Source organism: Spea bombifrons, chromosome 4, assembly GCF_027358695.1.
Source record: "Spea bombifrons isolate aSpeBom1 chromosome 4, aSpeBom1.2.pri, whole genome shotgun sequence".
Taxonomy (NCBI): Eukaryota; Metazoa; Chordata; class Amphibia; order Anura; family Pelobatidae; genus Spea; species Spea bombifrons.
The window spans coordinates 40,215,193-40,228,315 of NC_071090.1; the positions used below are offsets into that span (position 1 = coordinate 40,215,193).

The 13,123-nt window shown below is 42.1% G+C and overlaps 2 protein-coding genes across 3 annotated transcripts in view; one reads left to right on the forward strand and one right to left on the reverse strand.

Annotated features, from left to right (window-relative positions):
* The window catches only part of SLC41A2 (solute carrier family 41 member 2), a 44,568-nt gene extending 35,660 nt beyond the window's left edge, over positions 1 to 8,908 (reverse strand). Inside the window, exons 1-2 of one of the 2 annotated variants that reach the window (XM_053462584.1) lie at positions 8,771 to 8,908; positions 1,247 to 1,813 (exon numbers count right to left, since the gene is read on the reverse strand). In XM_053462584.1, the coding sequence (XP_053318559.1) occupies positions 1,247 to 1,765 (519 nt within the window). In that variant the 5' untranslated portion in view covers positions 1,766 to 1,813; positions 8,771 to 8,908. Of the gene's footprint in view, positions 1 to 1,246; positions 1,814 to 3,978; positions 4,114 to 8,770 lie in introns of those variants that run through there. The other variant, XM_053462585.1, reaches the window with a different exon arrangement.
* A 972-nt stretch (positions 8,909 to 9,880) lies between these two features.
* Positions 9,881 to 12,465, forward strand: NOPCHAP1 (NOP protein chaperone 1). Its single transcript, XM_053462593.1, has 4 exons — positions 9,881 to 10,013; positions 10,649 to 10,735; positions 10,904 to 11,037; positions 11,197 to 12,465. The coding sequence occupies exons 1-4, from the start codon at positions 9,938 to 9,940 to the stop codon at positions 11,353 to 11,355; spliced, it is 456 nt and encodes a 151-aa protein (XP_053318568.1). The 5' UTR covers positions 9,881 to 9,937; the 3' UTR covers positions 11,356 to 12,465.
* The last annotated feature ends 658 nt before the right edge of the window (positions 12,466 to 13,123 follow it).

Genomic DNA, 13,123 nt, shown 5'->3' on the forward strand with positions numbered 1-13,123 from the left:
TTTATTTAAAATCCGCACAAGTAAGCAAATTGTGGAAAAACATCAGTAGAATTTATAATCAAGCTATATTTTATTTGGTACCTATTATTAAATGTGGAGTTGCATAGAACATGATGCAGCCCTTTCTCGTAATCCTAGGGTTACAAGATACAAATGGCCTCTGCTCCCAAAGCTAGTCCATAAAACAGGGCTCGACAAATCCCAGGCGCCAGGTCGCCATGGCGACAGAGAATTTTGTCCTGGCGCCTAGGTTTTGTCAGCCTCTTACATCCAGAAAAAACTGTGGATGTAAGAGGCTGAGTCACCACACGGGGGCGCTGCTGCCGTCTGCCCAGAAGTCTGGGCAGACAGCACATCCACTCAGAGCCCGCCCCCGAGCCTGAGATCACTCCCACGGAGTGATCCTGTAGGCTGAAAACGCGGTTGCTGGAAAAGCAGCACTCGTGTTTTCAGCTGCCACAGGCAGCCTCAGGGAAGGGGTTTGTGTGTTGATTGGGCCCCCACACAAGTGTGGGGACCTGACCCAACACCCCCCTGCTGCCTGATCGCTCCATGAGAGCGACAGTGCAGCGTTAACCCCTTCAATGCCGCGATCGCGGCATTTAGGGGTTAATTCCCGTTTTGGGGGCTTTGCTGCTGGTGGTCTGCAGGCAGACCAGCAACAGCAAAAACGAGCCCCCACAAGCCCTTTGATGACTCCTGTAGGTATGGAAGCCTACAGCAGTCATCAAAGAGACTCCCTCTGCAATGGCTGGTCCATAGACCAGCAATTGAGTCCCAGCTTCAGGGACAGGGGAGAGGGTTCTTTGGTCTCGCCATGAGTGTGGAGAGCAGCCCCAACACCCCCTGCTGCTTGATCACTCCATGAGAGCGACAGTGCAGCGTTAACCCCTTCAATGCCACAATTGTGTATGACACATTCGTGGCATTGCAGGGGTTAACATTTGTCCCCACAAGCTTGTGGGGACTAAATATCTGTCAATGCTGTGCTCCAATGGAACATCAGCATCGAAAGATGAAAAAAAATTAATTTAAAAAAAAAACAAACAGCACTGACCTGAAAGTCCAGGGTGCTTCCAGGTCAAACGCTGTGAGTTTAGTAAGTGGGCTGATGATGATCGGATCCCTCCTGACCAACTGTTAGTTTAAAAAAATCCTGGCTCCTAACTTTTTTACCTGGCGCCTAGATTGACAACAAATTTGTCAAGCCCTGCCATAAAACATAAACAGCCTGATAGACGCTCACCTGTACAATGTCTAACACCATACCGGCTGACACAGTTCCAAATCCCGCTAGTAAAAATGGCACAAGTATCTGCAGGGCCATGAAAACACTAGATTCTTTCGGTGGCCTCTTGGCTCCCTCAACAAGTAAGTCTTTATCTCCATCTCCAGAGGTCCTGCTGTCTTGCAGCATGGCGTCAGTTTCAGATGCATCTCTACCATCACAGTAATCATAGCTGTCATAGTCATAATTCGAGCTGCAAATGTTCGAGCAGTGAGGACCGTTTCCGTGGTACGCTGGTTCAGAGAAGTGATGGTATTCCAAGTGCTGATCAGCTCGAATGTTAAAGCCATGACCAGTGGGAGTCAATCCATTAATCTTCTTCAGTCTTTCTTCTGGGTTTTTGTGGCACGCTATAGGAACCATACTCAACAAGAGAGACAGGAACCTGTCAGACTGCACAGCATTCAGGTGAATATTCCAGTTTATGGGACCATCGCAGGTACAAACGCTTGGAGTTTTTCCATGACTGCCAGTCATTGTGTCACAGCTGTGACCCCAAATGGCACATTGATATGGAGCTGGCCTCTGTGGAGTAGGTAACACAAAACAGGTAAGCATTGCAGCATATGGCATTTTGAAGTATATGACACATTTCATTGTTTTCTGTTTTGTGTTTTATAGCTAAGATTTATGGTAATTTGTTAAATTGTTATACTACACAAATGATCCTACAAAGGGAATAAAAAAGGAATATCACACATAGCTCTGTCTTTGTACAGCAGCCATAAGGTTAAACGCTAACATCGCTCCTGGGCTGATAAACGACTCTCAGTATGATGTCCAACTCAGCTCCTTGGGTTATGCAAAACCATCTCATCAATGCACATTTCATTGTTTTATTGAATATTAATTAGACGGATAATAAAGGTCTGGCAGGATTTCAGCCGACAATGTCTGGCTGAACAACGCTGCCTGGGAGGCATGCAGCTGTCTAGACTTTTCAGTTCGACAATCAATGTTCCCAATATTCCCTGTATGAACTGAACAATAAACTATACCAAGAGTTGCTGCTTATTCTATTAGCAGACTCCGAAGTAAATCAAATCAGATACAATAACAGAGGAAATCAAATAATTATCAGACGCATACAGGGTTTAGAGATCGCAGGGATCCAAACAAAGGTATGCAAGGATTAATGGATTTGTGTTGGTGTCTACTTCTGGTATAATCCACCAATCTTAAATCAAAACACCGAAGCTGTACATGTATGTTTAACTATTTCTGTAAAACCAAGATAGTGTAAAGGAGGATAATTCAGAAACAGACACCGGTATTTGTGGGGATGATTCTGTTGTGACAGCCAGAAAGTTATAAAATAATCCTAAATCCAAGAAAACAAATAGCAGATGAATCACCAATACGCATACATTTAGATGAAGTAAATCGTGTCATGGTGATTGCAACAGTCTTAATAACAGCCTACAGATACCAAAGCCGGAAAAAGGGAATGCGCGTCTAAAGAGTCAGGCCTAGGGCAACGTACGATCCATGACTACATCAATGGCCACTGGCTGAGAAACCACAATCTCAAAGATATCAATACATTCCCATTGTAAGGAATATTCCACAGGCAATGTTGGAATTTCTGCTAAATAAGGATTCTCCCCTCTCTCTCTCTCATGTCTGCTAATACAAGCAGCCAGCTGTAATAACATATTAGCTGAGAATGGTGGCAATCTCTGAAACTCCAACTGCCAGTCCTTCTTCTATAGGAAACCATTGCTACGTTCACTCATTTCACCTGCTAGCAAATCCACCCCAATTCTTCATTAGTACATATGGTGTTGCAACTGTTTAATCAATAGCCCATATTTGTATTTCTAGTCCATGTCTTGATATGTAAATACAGCCCTAAGTAAACAAAAGACTGACTTAATAGGCAAAAACCGGCTACAGAAATAGGCCACTACATCTCCAGGAGGATGAACAGGTATAAACAAGGATCCTAATAACAAAAATCTATATTCCGAGGGCTAACCAGAGGCAAGATAATCATCACGTACATCGACGTCCACGGAAGATATTATGCTATTAATACAACAGACCTGTGCAGTGGATGATCCAACAATATCCTATACCCATCATTACTTTTCAGTAGCTGCATTTCTATTAGCACAAGTTGTCTACATTGACATGGAGGTTAGAAAGTGCCAGATTAAGACCATCTGGGGTTGCGAGACACAAAATTACACACCTTACCTTAGAGACAACCGGATTATACATCAGGGGGTTCTAGGCGCATGTTAACAGATTATCCGGCTGTGCAGTTAGTGTTACTAACACTATTAAACTCATTCCTGCAAACATACAGTATAAGCAGAGTAACGTAATAGCCACATCAATACAGGAAACTCGTTCAGTTAAGGTTATGACATTACTGGTTAACTGAACAGAATCAGAATACCAGCTTTAAAGGCAATTTAGATATTGATGAAGAAGAGACCTGAGAACATCAGCGTATATTCTCTAAGCAGCCTGACAGATGAACATATGATTACAGGTGATAACAGCTGCTTCCCCTTGACCTTGCGATGCAGTAACTATTACAGTAGCTGCCGCCGCAGACTACTCTCTCCCCATCTGTAAACAGGAATACTTGTGTAAATGTTTTCATCTAGAATGTACAATTATAAAATATTCTCTACCTTTTTTAGGAGACAAAAGACAGAAGAGTTAAACAGAATCCTCACCTGCTGGTAAAGAACCAGGTCCTTCACTGATAAACATAGAGAAAAGCCAAAAAATCAAAACCAAGCCACTTTCCTAATACAGCTATTACCCAAGAACTAGGTAACCAAACACAAAGAAGACTCCTGAGCCACAACGCTGCAGATGCAATGACATGTGAAGAAGGAGCGGTGCGTCTACTCCTGTACTCGCATATCCAGGCCGAGCAGCTTGGAAATGACAGGCGAACAACCGGTGTTGTGTAATCGATCAAGATAGCTGATAAACTGGAAACCGTATGCCTGAATGACTGGTTATTCCTGCTGATGTAAGCATGGTCTGAGCATAGTATGAACACAGATTGTCTAAACTTGGATATTTATAGTAATATAAATGAGCTTGAAAAAAAAAAACACGTCCATCAACTTCATCCTTGCTGTTAATCCAAAATAAAGCAAAATAAACTCACAATAAAGTGATTTCCGACTGTGCCTCAAAAAGGGGGAACAAACAATGTGCTTTCTCACTGGATCAATAAGCTATAGCTAATCCTGTTCCTGCAACCAATTATATCGTTGTGTATTTGTCTTTGCTAAAAAAAAAAAAAAAAAAATAAATCTAGGCCATAAGGTACGTATTGAATTGGAACCACATAAAGAACCACTTTGGTGCGTTGGGTGAATATTCCTTTCTGCAAGTCTGAAAGGATGACCTGGTGTTCTTTGCATAGTCCTATTAATGGGGAGGCTACTAGAGAGCAGCTGGTATCGTCCCCATATTTGTATAATACTATCATATCCCCTCAAATAGTGCATTTTTTATGTAAACAAGTGTAACTTCTCTAGTTTTTCTTCATGAATAAGATGTTCCATTTCTTTAATTGACTTTGTAGCCACCTTTATACTTTTCAAGCTCCAATATAACCTTTTTAAGAACAGGGTGCCGAGACCTGCATATTCAAGGCCGGGTCTTACCACTGGCTTACACAGAGGCAAAGATATATATTTTTCTCCTGTCAACCAATACCTCTTCAAAAACCTTACTGGCCCTTGCAGAAGTTGCCTGGGAAATTGTGACTTATTTTTTGCCTACAATGACTCCCAATTCAATGTCTTTCCTAAAACAACTTCATTTAAGGTACATATTAAATTTACAGATGTATTTCTTGTTCCAAAATGCATAACTTTGCATTTGTCAACATGATCTCTCACCTGCCACTTGGTCACCCAGTCATTCAATTTGACCAAATCTCCTGCCAGGTAAAGTACTACTTCTGAATGCATTACACTGACACATGGCTTTCCACTGCAAGATCATTAATGCAGATATTAAACAACGGGCCCAGGACAGAACCCCAAGCAACTACACTTACCACTTAAGTCCAGCTGGAGAATTTTCCCTCTCTGAAGTGTCTCTTTAAATGGACACTCCAACCATCACCTGCACTTTAATGAGTGCTCCATCTTGCAAATACCTAGGGGATTCTGTAGAATCCTCCCATATACACGTGCCCCTTCCTCACCCCCAGCTAAATCAGGAGCAAGAAACTTTGGATCATGGTGGAAGAAACAGAGTTATTTCATATGCATGCCTCCACAGTACGGGCGTCAGGGATGTAAAACTGTGCCTTTAAGCCTGTTTTCAATCCCGGTGAAAAATTTTTTGCCTAAGCCCATCTCTATTTGTACAGTAACTTTTTTTATAACGAACTGTATTAAAGGCTTTAGCAAAATCCATAGGTATGGCCGGAAGATCCTGTGCGTTGCTTCTTTAAACCACACAAAATAAACTGAATACCACACGAGTACTATACTATAGTATTAAATATAGCTAGACTGGATCCCTCTGCCATACCCATGTAACGGTACATAGGTAGTATATTTTGGTCCAGGGGTTTAGTCTCCCTATTAGAACTATTGACATCATGGGTTTTTTAGTAGCTTTAATAAATGTTATTTTATTCTTCAGAGAGATAGGGTTTTTGTTTAGTCATACTTGCTAGTGGAGGAAAAAAAAAGAGCTTTAATTCCCCTACAACTGGAGTTATTCACTCCATAAAGACATTTTATAGTACAAAATTGAGGTTAAATGTTAAAACTGAAAAATGCTGAAAAAATTATTATTATTTTTTTTTTTAAGCGACAACACTTGTGTCACATGTGCATATTAAATATTTACAATACATAACGCCTGGTGTAAGTTTACAAATCACACGTGCACATTCGTTAAAACACTGAAATATTGTTGGGATCACACAGCGTGTTGCCGAGCATATCAAGGATAAGGTAACTTTTTTCCATCTGCAATAATAAAAAGTGTATGTTAGAGGTTCTGGATGCTAGCACAGCGCATTAAATATATTTCATTCCGAAAACGTGTGCTTGTTAAAACTGGTTTGTTGTTTTTCCCTCCGCTAAATGGAATGCGCACTGTGAACGACTGACGCGTTATTTACAATACAAAAGAATCTTCGGTCAGGGCTCAACAAACCCCGGCCATGGCGCCATCATGAATTCAGCACCCTATGCTTTCCTGTGGGGGTGTTGTGTAGCGGGGGCCATGAGGCTCCCAGAGGGGTCGCATAATGCAGGAAAGCATAGCGTGCCAGATTCACAAGCACAGAAGATAGGAACGGCGTGGCTGATCTCCAAGAGGTGGGGGGGGGAGTAGTGTATGGGAGCGTATATACTATAGTGCCATAGTCAGTGTGTTTGGGTGCATTTGCATAGTGTAGAAGTCAGTGTGTATATGTATAGTGCTGGAGTCAGTGTATGTGTATATACTGCAGTGTCCGAGTTTGTATGTCTGTGAGTGTGTATACTGAAGTATCAGTGTGTAAATGTATAGTGTCAGAGTCAGTATGTCTACTGTATTGTAGTGCCAGTGTGTATGTGCCCATAGTGTTTATTTTTATATATGTATAGTGTTAGCCAGTGTGTGTGTGTGTATAAGAGTGTGGTGCTAGCGTGTACGGTGTTGCTTATGTTACAGAGCGTGTTCGTCAGCATATGGTGTTAGCGCGTGTGTGTTACTGTAAGGTGTTAGTGTTTGTGAGGATAAGATGGTAGGGTGTGTAAATGTATTAGTGTATGGCAAGGCTCAACAAATCCCAAGTGCCAGGATAAAAAAAAACATGAAGAACAAAAAACTGGCTCCCAACTTTTTTGGTTGGCTTCTAAATCAAAAGAAAATTTGTCGACCCGTCTCAGGTGCAAAATATACCTTAAATTTGATTACATCAATGACTAAACGCTTAACACAGACAGAGGGACAAAATAAAACAAAGTATGTGGTGCTCCGTTACGGATTCTACAGCACGAACCAGTCTTGAACCAAATGTTTTTTATTGTTCAGTGCTATTCCCACTGAAGAGGTATATTATGGGTTTCTGGTTCTGACTGTATATGTTGCATAAGAAAAGAGTGTTACCTTTTTAAAACATATCAAAAGGACAGGGTGAGGGAGTTAGTTGGGGGAGCTACTGAAAAGCTAAAAGCTTATATACCCTCCCAAGTGTCCCCATTTAGGACAATCCCTCTTTGAAATGCAAATCTCTCCTCTCCTTTTCTATGAGCTCAAAATGTTTCCCGGGTGACTATATCACAGTGTTTTACAGCCCTAAGTCATAGAAGCGTGTATATAAACAGCAGAAAATGTGGACCGCTTGAACCGACAAAGAACCAATTCAACGCTCCCAATGAAAGAATCTCAGGAGACGGCCATTTAAATCCTACCCTCGCTACATACTGTTACAGAATAACTGTGGCAAGCTCTCTCAGGATGCAGTAAATACAACAGAAGTAATTATATCAGTGAACTATACAACTAAGCGATACGAAAGTACCGACAGAAACGCACCTAGACGCACATCATTGTTATACAGGATATGTGAATGAAAGAGAAGCCCATATGGACTCAATATGTGGCTGTTTCCCATTATTGACAATCATATACAGTGCTCTCTGATTCCAGTGGGAAAGACATCTAGGCTTGAAGAAGTGAATACTCACGTCATTGTCTTTCATCACTTATAATAAATAAAGCTTTGGGATTGGGATGTCATTTTATCATTACCTCTCATTTTGACATTATTATTTTGTTTGACTTATTTCCAGCAGGCAAAGCCATCTCTATAGGCCCAGGTCGCGACCCAGGATGAGGATTTGGGAAATGATTCTATCGCAATAAGATCGATGGTAAGTAGATGGGTAGCGATTAAAACAAAAGCAGTCAGACAAATATAAGTGACCAAGAAAGAAAGTTAAAGAAATGTACATTTTTAAGTACTAAAAAAAACGCCAATTACTTTCTTTTTTACATAAGTAGCAAAATTATGAGTTTATACAGTGTCAGGCAGACTGTGATCAAAACAAACCCGCAGTAGGAATGGGGGCACAGACCATTTAGCTTTACAGGCTAAATGTATATACTAAATTTATATAACCCTAGTATAAGAGGGGAATATAAATCTGACATGTTAGCGCTGTGCGCCTGCAGCAGGGACGCTTGCCCCAGGCATACTCCCAGCGGTGGCTTCTTGCCCCTGAGGTGACAGCTCTTCCCCCCCCCCCCGGAGGTAAAAGATGCTGTAACAAATCTTCTCTATACATTCCACTAACGGCAATGACTTAATCACCCGAGAGGCTTCAAATGCACATTACCCAAAACGCGGGAGCCTGCCCATTGCTGGCGTATTTGACAGTTAGTAACCGTCCCCTCAGGTGTGCGGACAGGTGAGAACACCTCACTCGATAGTGACAGACATGACAGAATGCAGCTCTGGGTATAACGGACGCCTGTGTACATGACTCTTACCTGTCTGACCCCGCTTGACCCCAAGCCATTGTGCCCCTTGCCCTTGTGTCCCCTCTTCTTTCCGATGTCACCCGGTTTCTAAGCAGCGAAACACTCGGGAGCCCGTAGCGCAAGCGTACAGGTTACTGTCAGTGCGTGGGCGTGGTTAGTTTGGCGACGTGGCTCTGACGCACTTGGAATGCGCCGACACGTTTCTGTCAGGCGACGGTGAATTGTAAACATTGTAGGCGAGGTGCTGTGAGACGGATTAGGCCAGGAATACAGTTAATGCTAATGGAATGTAGCGCTGATGGGTGATGTAAGGTAGTCAAAGTATGTAGTTAGCTGCTGGCTGGGTACAAGTAGGCTGGTGCTAAGGTTTAAAAACACCAGAGCATTCCTCATCCCACGCAGTCACTGAGCGGGTGTCATGGTCATGGATCGGCGGCCACTGCAGTTACCGTGAACTGAAACGTCCAAAGAAAGCTGGCTGGGCGGGATGAGCCTCTACGTTAACTCCTTATTGATTGCTTGCTTCCTTTACGTATCAATACTTAACTTTTATTAAACAGGGCAACGAAGCAAACCGAGTACCAGCAGATTTAGATATAAACAGTGCAGGGGTTGATTTCATTTTAAAAAAGGGGCCATCATTTTAATTCCATGACTATTCATTTAAATGAAGGCAATGGAATGTTTGACCATTATTGTCTCGTAATAGTCCCCGGCGCTGCTTTACTAATATCGTTTCCCTTATTCTAAAGAACCAGATTCTGACTACAGTCTTAAATGTGTTAATTCAGCTATAAGGCTAAAGGTAAACACACGTGTTTGAATTCCATTGCATTTCTTTACAGTAATCACCAATACGATTAGAGGGGTCAGAAGTAAAAAAAAAAAGATGGGCCTTTGGGCGCCCCACTCGTGAAATGCTGAGCTGTCCCGGTCACAGTTCTCGCATTATGCGATTGGGACTGTGCCGTTCAGCGACATTCAAAACAAATGAACTTTTTAGAATAAATTCCTGTTTGTTTTAAGAACGGGAAACTAGGTTACGGTTTCCGCCTGATCGTCATTTCCGCCCTGACTAAGGCGGGGTTTACCCTCGTCTTACCGCGTTAACGTAATCAGTGCGCTGCCATCTTCCTAGCCAGCAAAGTTAGCACGCTGTGCTTAACGCCGGTTGATATGGAAGGGGATGAGGGAGTCACGTCTCCGGAGAGCAGGTCACGGGAGCTGCTCGGTGTTGGCAGTGGCTCGGGAGGTAATGACGCCGCTGTATGTTAATAGCTGAGGCGGTGACCGCATGGCGATTAAGCCATGTAACGAGGAATGTTGATTCGTGGCTCTTGCCCGTGATGCCAGTAGTACTGGAGTTTTAAATGTAAGAATGGACTGTCTCACCCTGTATAATGTATGCTTTAATCAACGCGATGTCTTAATAGCCTTACATATTGAATCAGCAAGTACACGAGGTCAACCCAGAATTCAGTGGCTTGCAAGTGTTGGCCCTTCATAATGATTAGTGAACTCAGTGGGCCACAACTCTCCTTGCACCTTAACCGGTTAAGTGAGTTACTTCCCGAAAAAAAAAAATATATATATATTTTTTTTTTAAATCTAGGACTGAGTGTGCAGGCCCCAACTGGCCATCTGGCACTCAGGGGCAAATGCAGACAGTGCCCCATATTCGGTACCCGATCTGCTGGCCCAGCGGCACATTGGGTTGCTACAACCTGGCCCTCTGAGTGTGTATAATACAAACTACTCAACACAACCTTGTAACACACTTGATTCTGGCCAACAAGCCTGAAAATGGCAGGTTCTTTTAATGCACTGAAACCCCATTTAACCAAAATATTCATTAAAAAATGTTTTTAAATTACTGTTTTCCTTTAGGGATATATAGCAAGCTGCTGATCAACGCAAAACATGGCGACAAAAACGGTGCTGCGCCAGCAATTGTCAGAATGCCTCGGAGCAGCAGTAAGTTGAAATTCTCTCGTTAACTCTTATCTCACTGAAGAGATCCTATTGTTTTTCTGTGTTACTGCCCTTAAATGAAACCTTAATATGCTAGACTTTTAGTATCAAAAGTTTATTTTCAAATAAACTGAGTTTTTCGAGTCCTCTAAAGTGTTTTTGGCTTTGCAGTCTTGAACAGAATTCAAAACTTCCTACCTCAGATGGCAGAGGCCAATGAAAGTCTAAGCAAGCAAATGGAGACGATGCCAGCGGGAGCATTTGACATTGAAAACACTGACGAGGAAGAAAAGATCATTGAAATGGTAAGAACTTAGTGGTTACAATGAGCAGTGTAGTTGGCATATACTACAGTTACTGTAGCTAACCTTTGTTAGCCATTGGTGCATTTAGTCACATGGATATGATGCTAGTGTTTTGTTTTGTGCTAACATGAAATAGTAATTCTGATAATGTCCCCACAGAATGTGGCAGTGGTGGAATTGAGTGACACTGACTCCAGTGAAGCAGAGAGCAGCTCAGATGGAAGCTCTGACAGTGACCTCGAAGGAGAGGTGACAGAAGACAACATCAAACTGAGGAAAGAAACCAAGAAAGGAAAAATAGAAGTTCTAGAACAGTGATTTCACTTTTTTGCCAGGCTGTTCTAACGGTTTAAGAGCACATTCTCTCCTCCCTAACTGGGCTCTACAGCTCGCTGTGTTGGTTTGATGTGAGTTGTTTATTATGGGAGAATGCTTAGGTTATTAACCACACACAGAGAACTGTACAATCCCCCCCAACACAGAGTATTTTACGCTGGAATTGACTCTGCCCTCTGGGGATCGCTGTCACTGATTGTACTAGAAATATGTTTTTTGAGGTTTTACCATTTCAGGATAGAAATGTCTGTGTGCTTTTCATAAAAGTATATTTCATACACCTACACTATATATCGACATGGTTAAATGTCGAGCAATGCCTTAAATACAAATCGGGGGAGGGTAACAGCAGGGTCGCCCCTAGGCAGAAGCAAGCAGGGCTTGGGCCCAGGACCGCTATGGTGCAGCTGCTTCCCACTTTCCCTCACGCTTGGGATCATTCCAGGTCTGAGTAACGTGGAGTGCTGAGATGTCATGTCTCAGACACAAGGCCATATTAGAGCAACATCGCTTTTAATAGCTGCATCATATTTCACTTTACAAGAGAAGTAAATACAGCGATGCATTAAAAGTGATCTAGATATTTTCCTATTACATCCTATTTACAATAGGACAACAAAGTTTATTCCTTAATTAGAAATGGTACACTGAATCTACCAAAGAAGTGTAGCAAAATGTTTGCTGTTCCATATTGTATGATTGTATCTGTTTGGAGCTGGAGGCATTTGAAGTGTGAATTTTTTTTTATGGTTAATGTTTGTTTTCCATATCCCAGACTGAGAGACGTACGCCCACTTTCCTACATCTAACATTTTTGCGTCTAAAGTCACCTTTAGAAACATCTTTCCTGGCACTGTTGATTGCTCAAACCCTTCTCAGAAAAAGTCTTTACACATGTAGAATTTTGCCTCTTTTATAGTTTTCGGTGGGAACACTTGTCATGTCCCATAAAAGCAGACACTGATAGTGTTTTATCTCACTAAATCTTCAAGGGAAAGAACAAATGCCCCATCTGTGTGCAATTAATGTCTTCTCTGTGCAACTGCAATGCTAACTCAGGTGCATTAATAAAAGATACAGATTTTCTTCTGACTGGCCTATGTTCATTCTCTGTTTCTGATCCATGTCGAGCTATATGTTTATCATGACGTTTTTGACAGGAAATTAATGAGTCATTGACTCGCCCCTCGTCGGTAAACAATTATGTCTTTTTGTGGATTTGGAAGCGTAGACTTAAAAGCCTATCTGCAAACTATTTGCTGCCATGGTACTGCGGCTTCAAATGAATCTGTCGTTCAGACTTGGTTCAGGATTAGATGTGCAAAGTTTAGATAAGGATCTATCCAAGGTGTTGGCGGAGTTCCTGGCAAAACACGCAAAGAACAACGATCGGTTTGTGGTTTGAAAAAAATCTCCTGTCTTGGCTGACCTCTTACACAAATAAATTGGAGGCTGGCTTTTTTTAATGTATGCTTGCATGTCATTTATGTCTGAATAAGGCTAGATTTCCACTTGGTTTTTTTTTTGCTAAAAACGCCAATAGCGCCACCTGGCGTTTTTTTAGTGAAAAACGGCTGCAGCCAGATGTTAGCTGTTCTTCAATAGGAAATCGCAAAATGCCATATGCACTTGGCGTTTTTCTGTTTGGCGTTTTTTCAGTCCTCTTTGGCGTTTTTCTGCTTTTTTGGGCTCTGTGGCAGTTTTTCAAAATCGCAGCATGTTGACACTCTGGCGTTTTTTGCAAGAAATC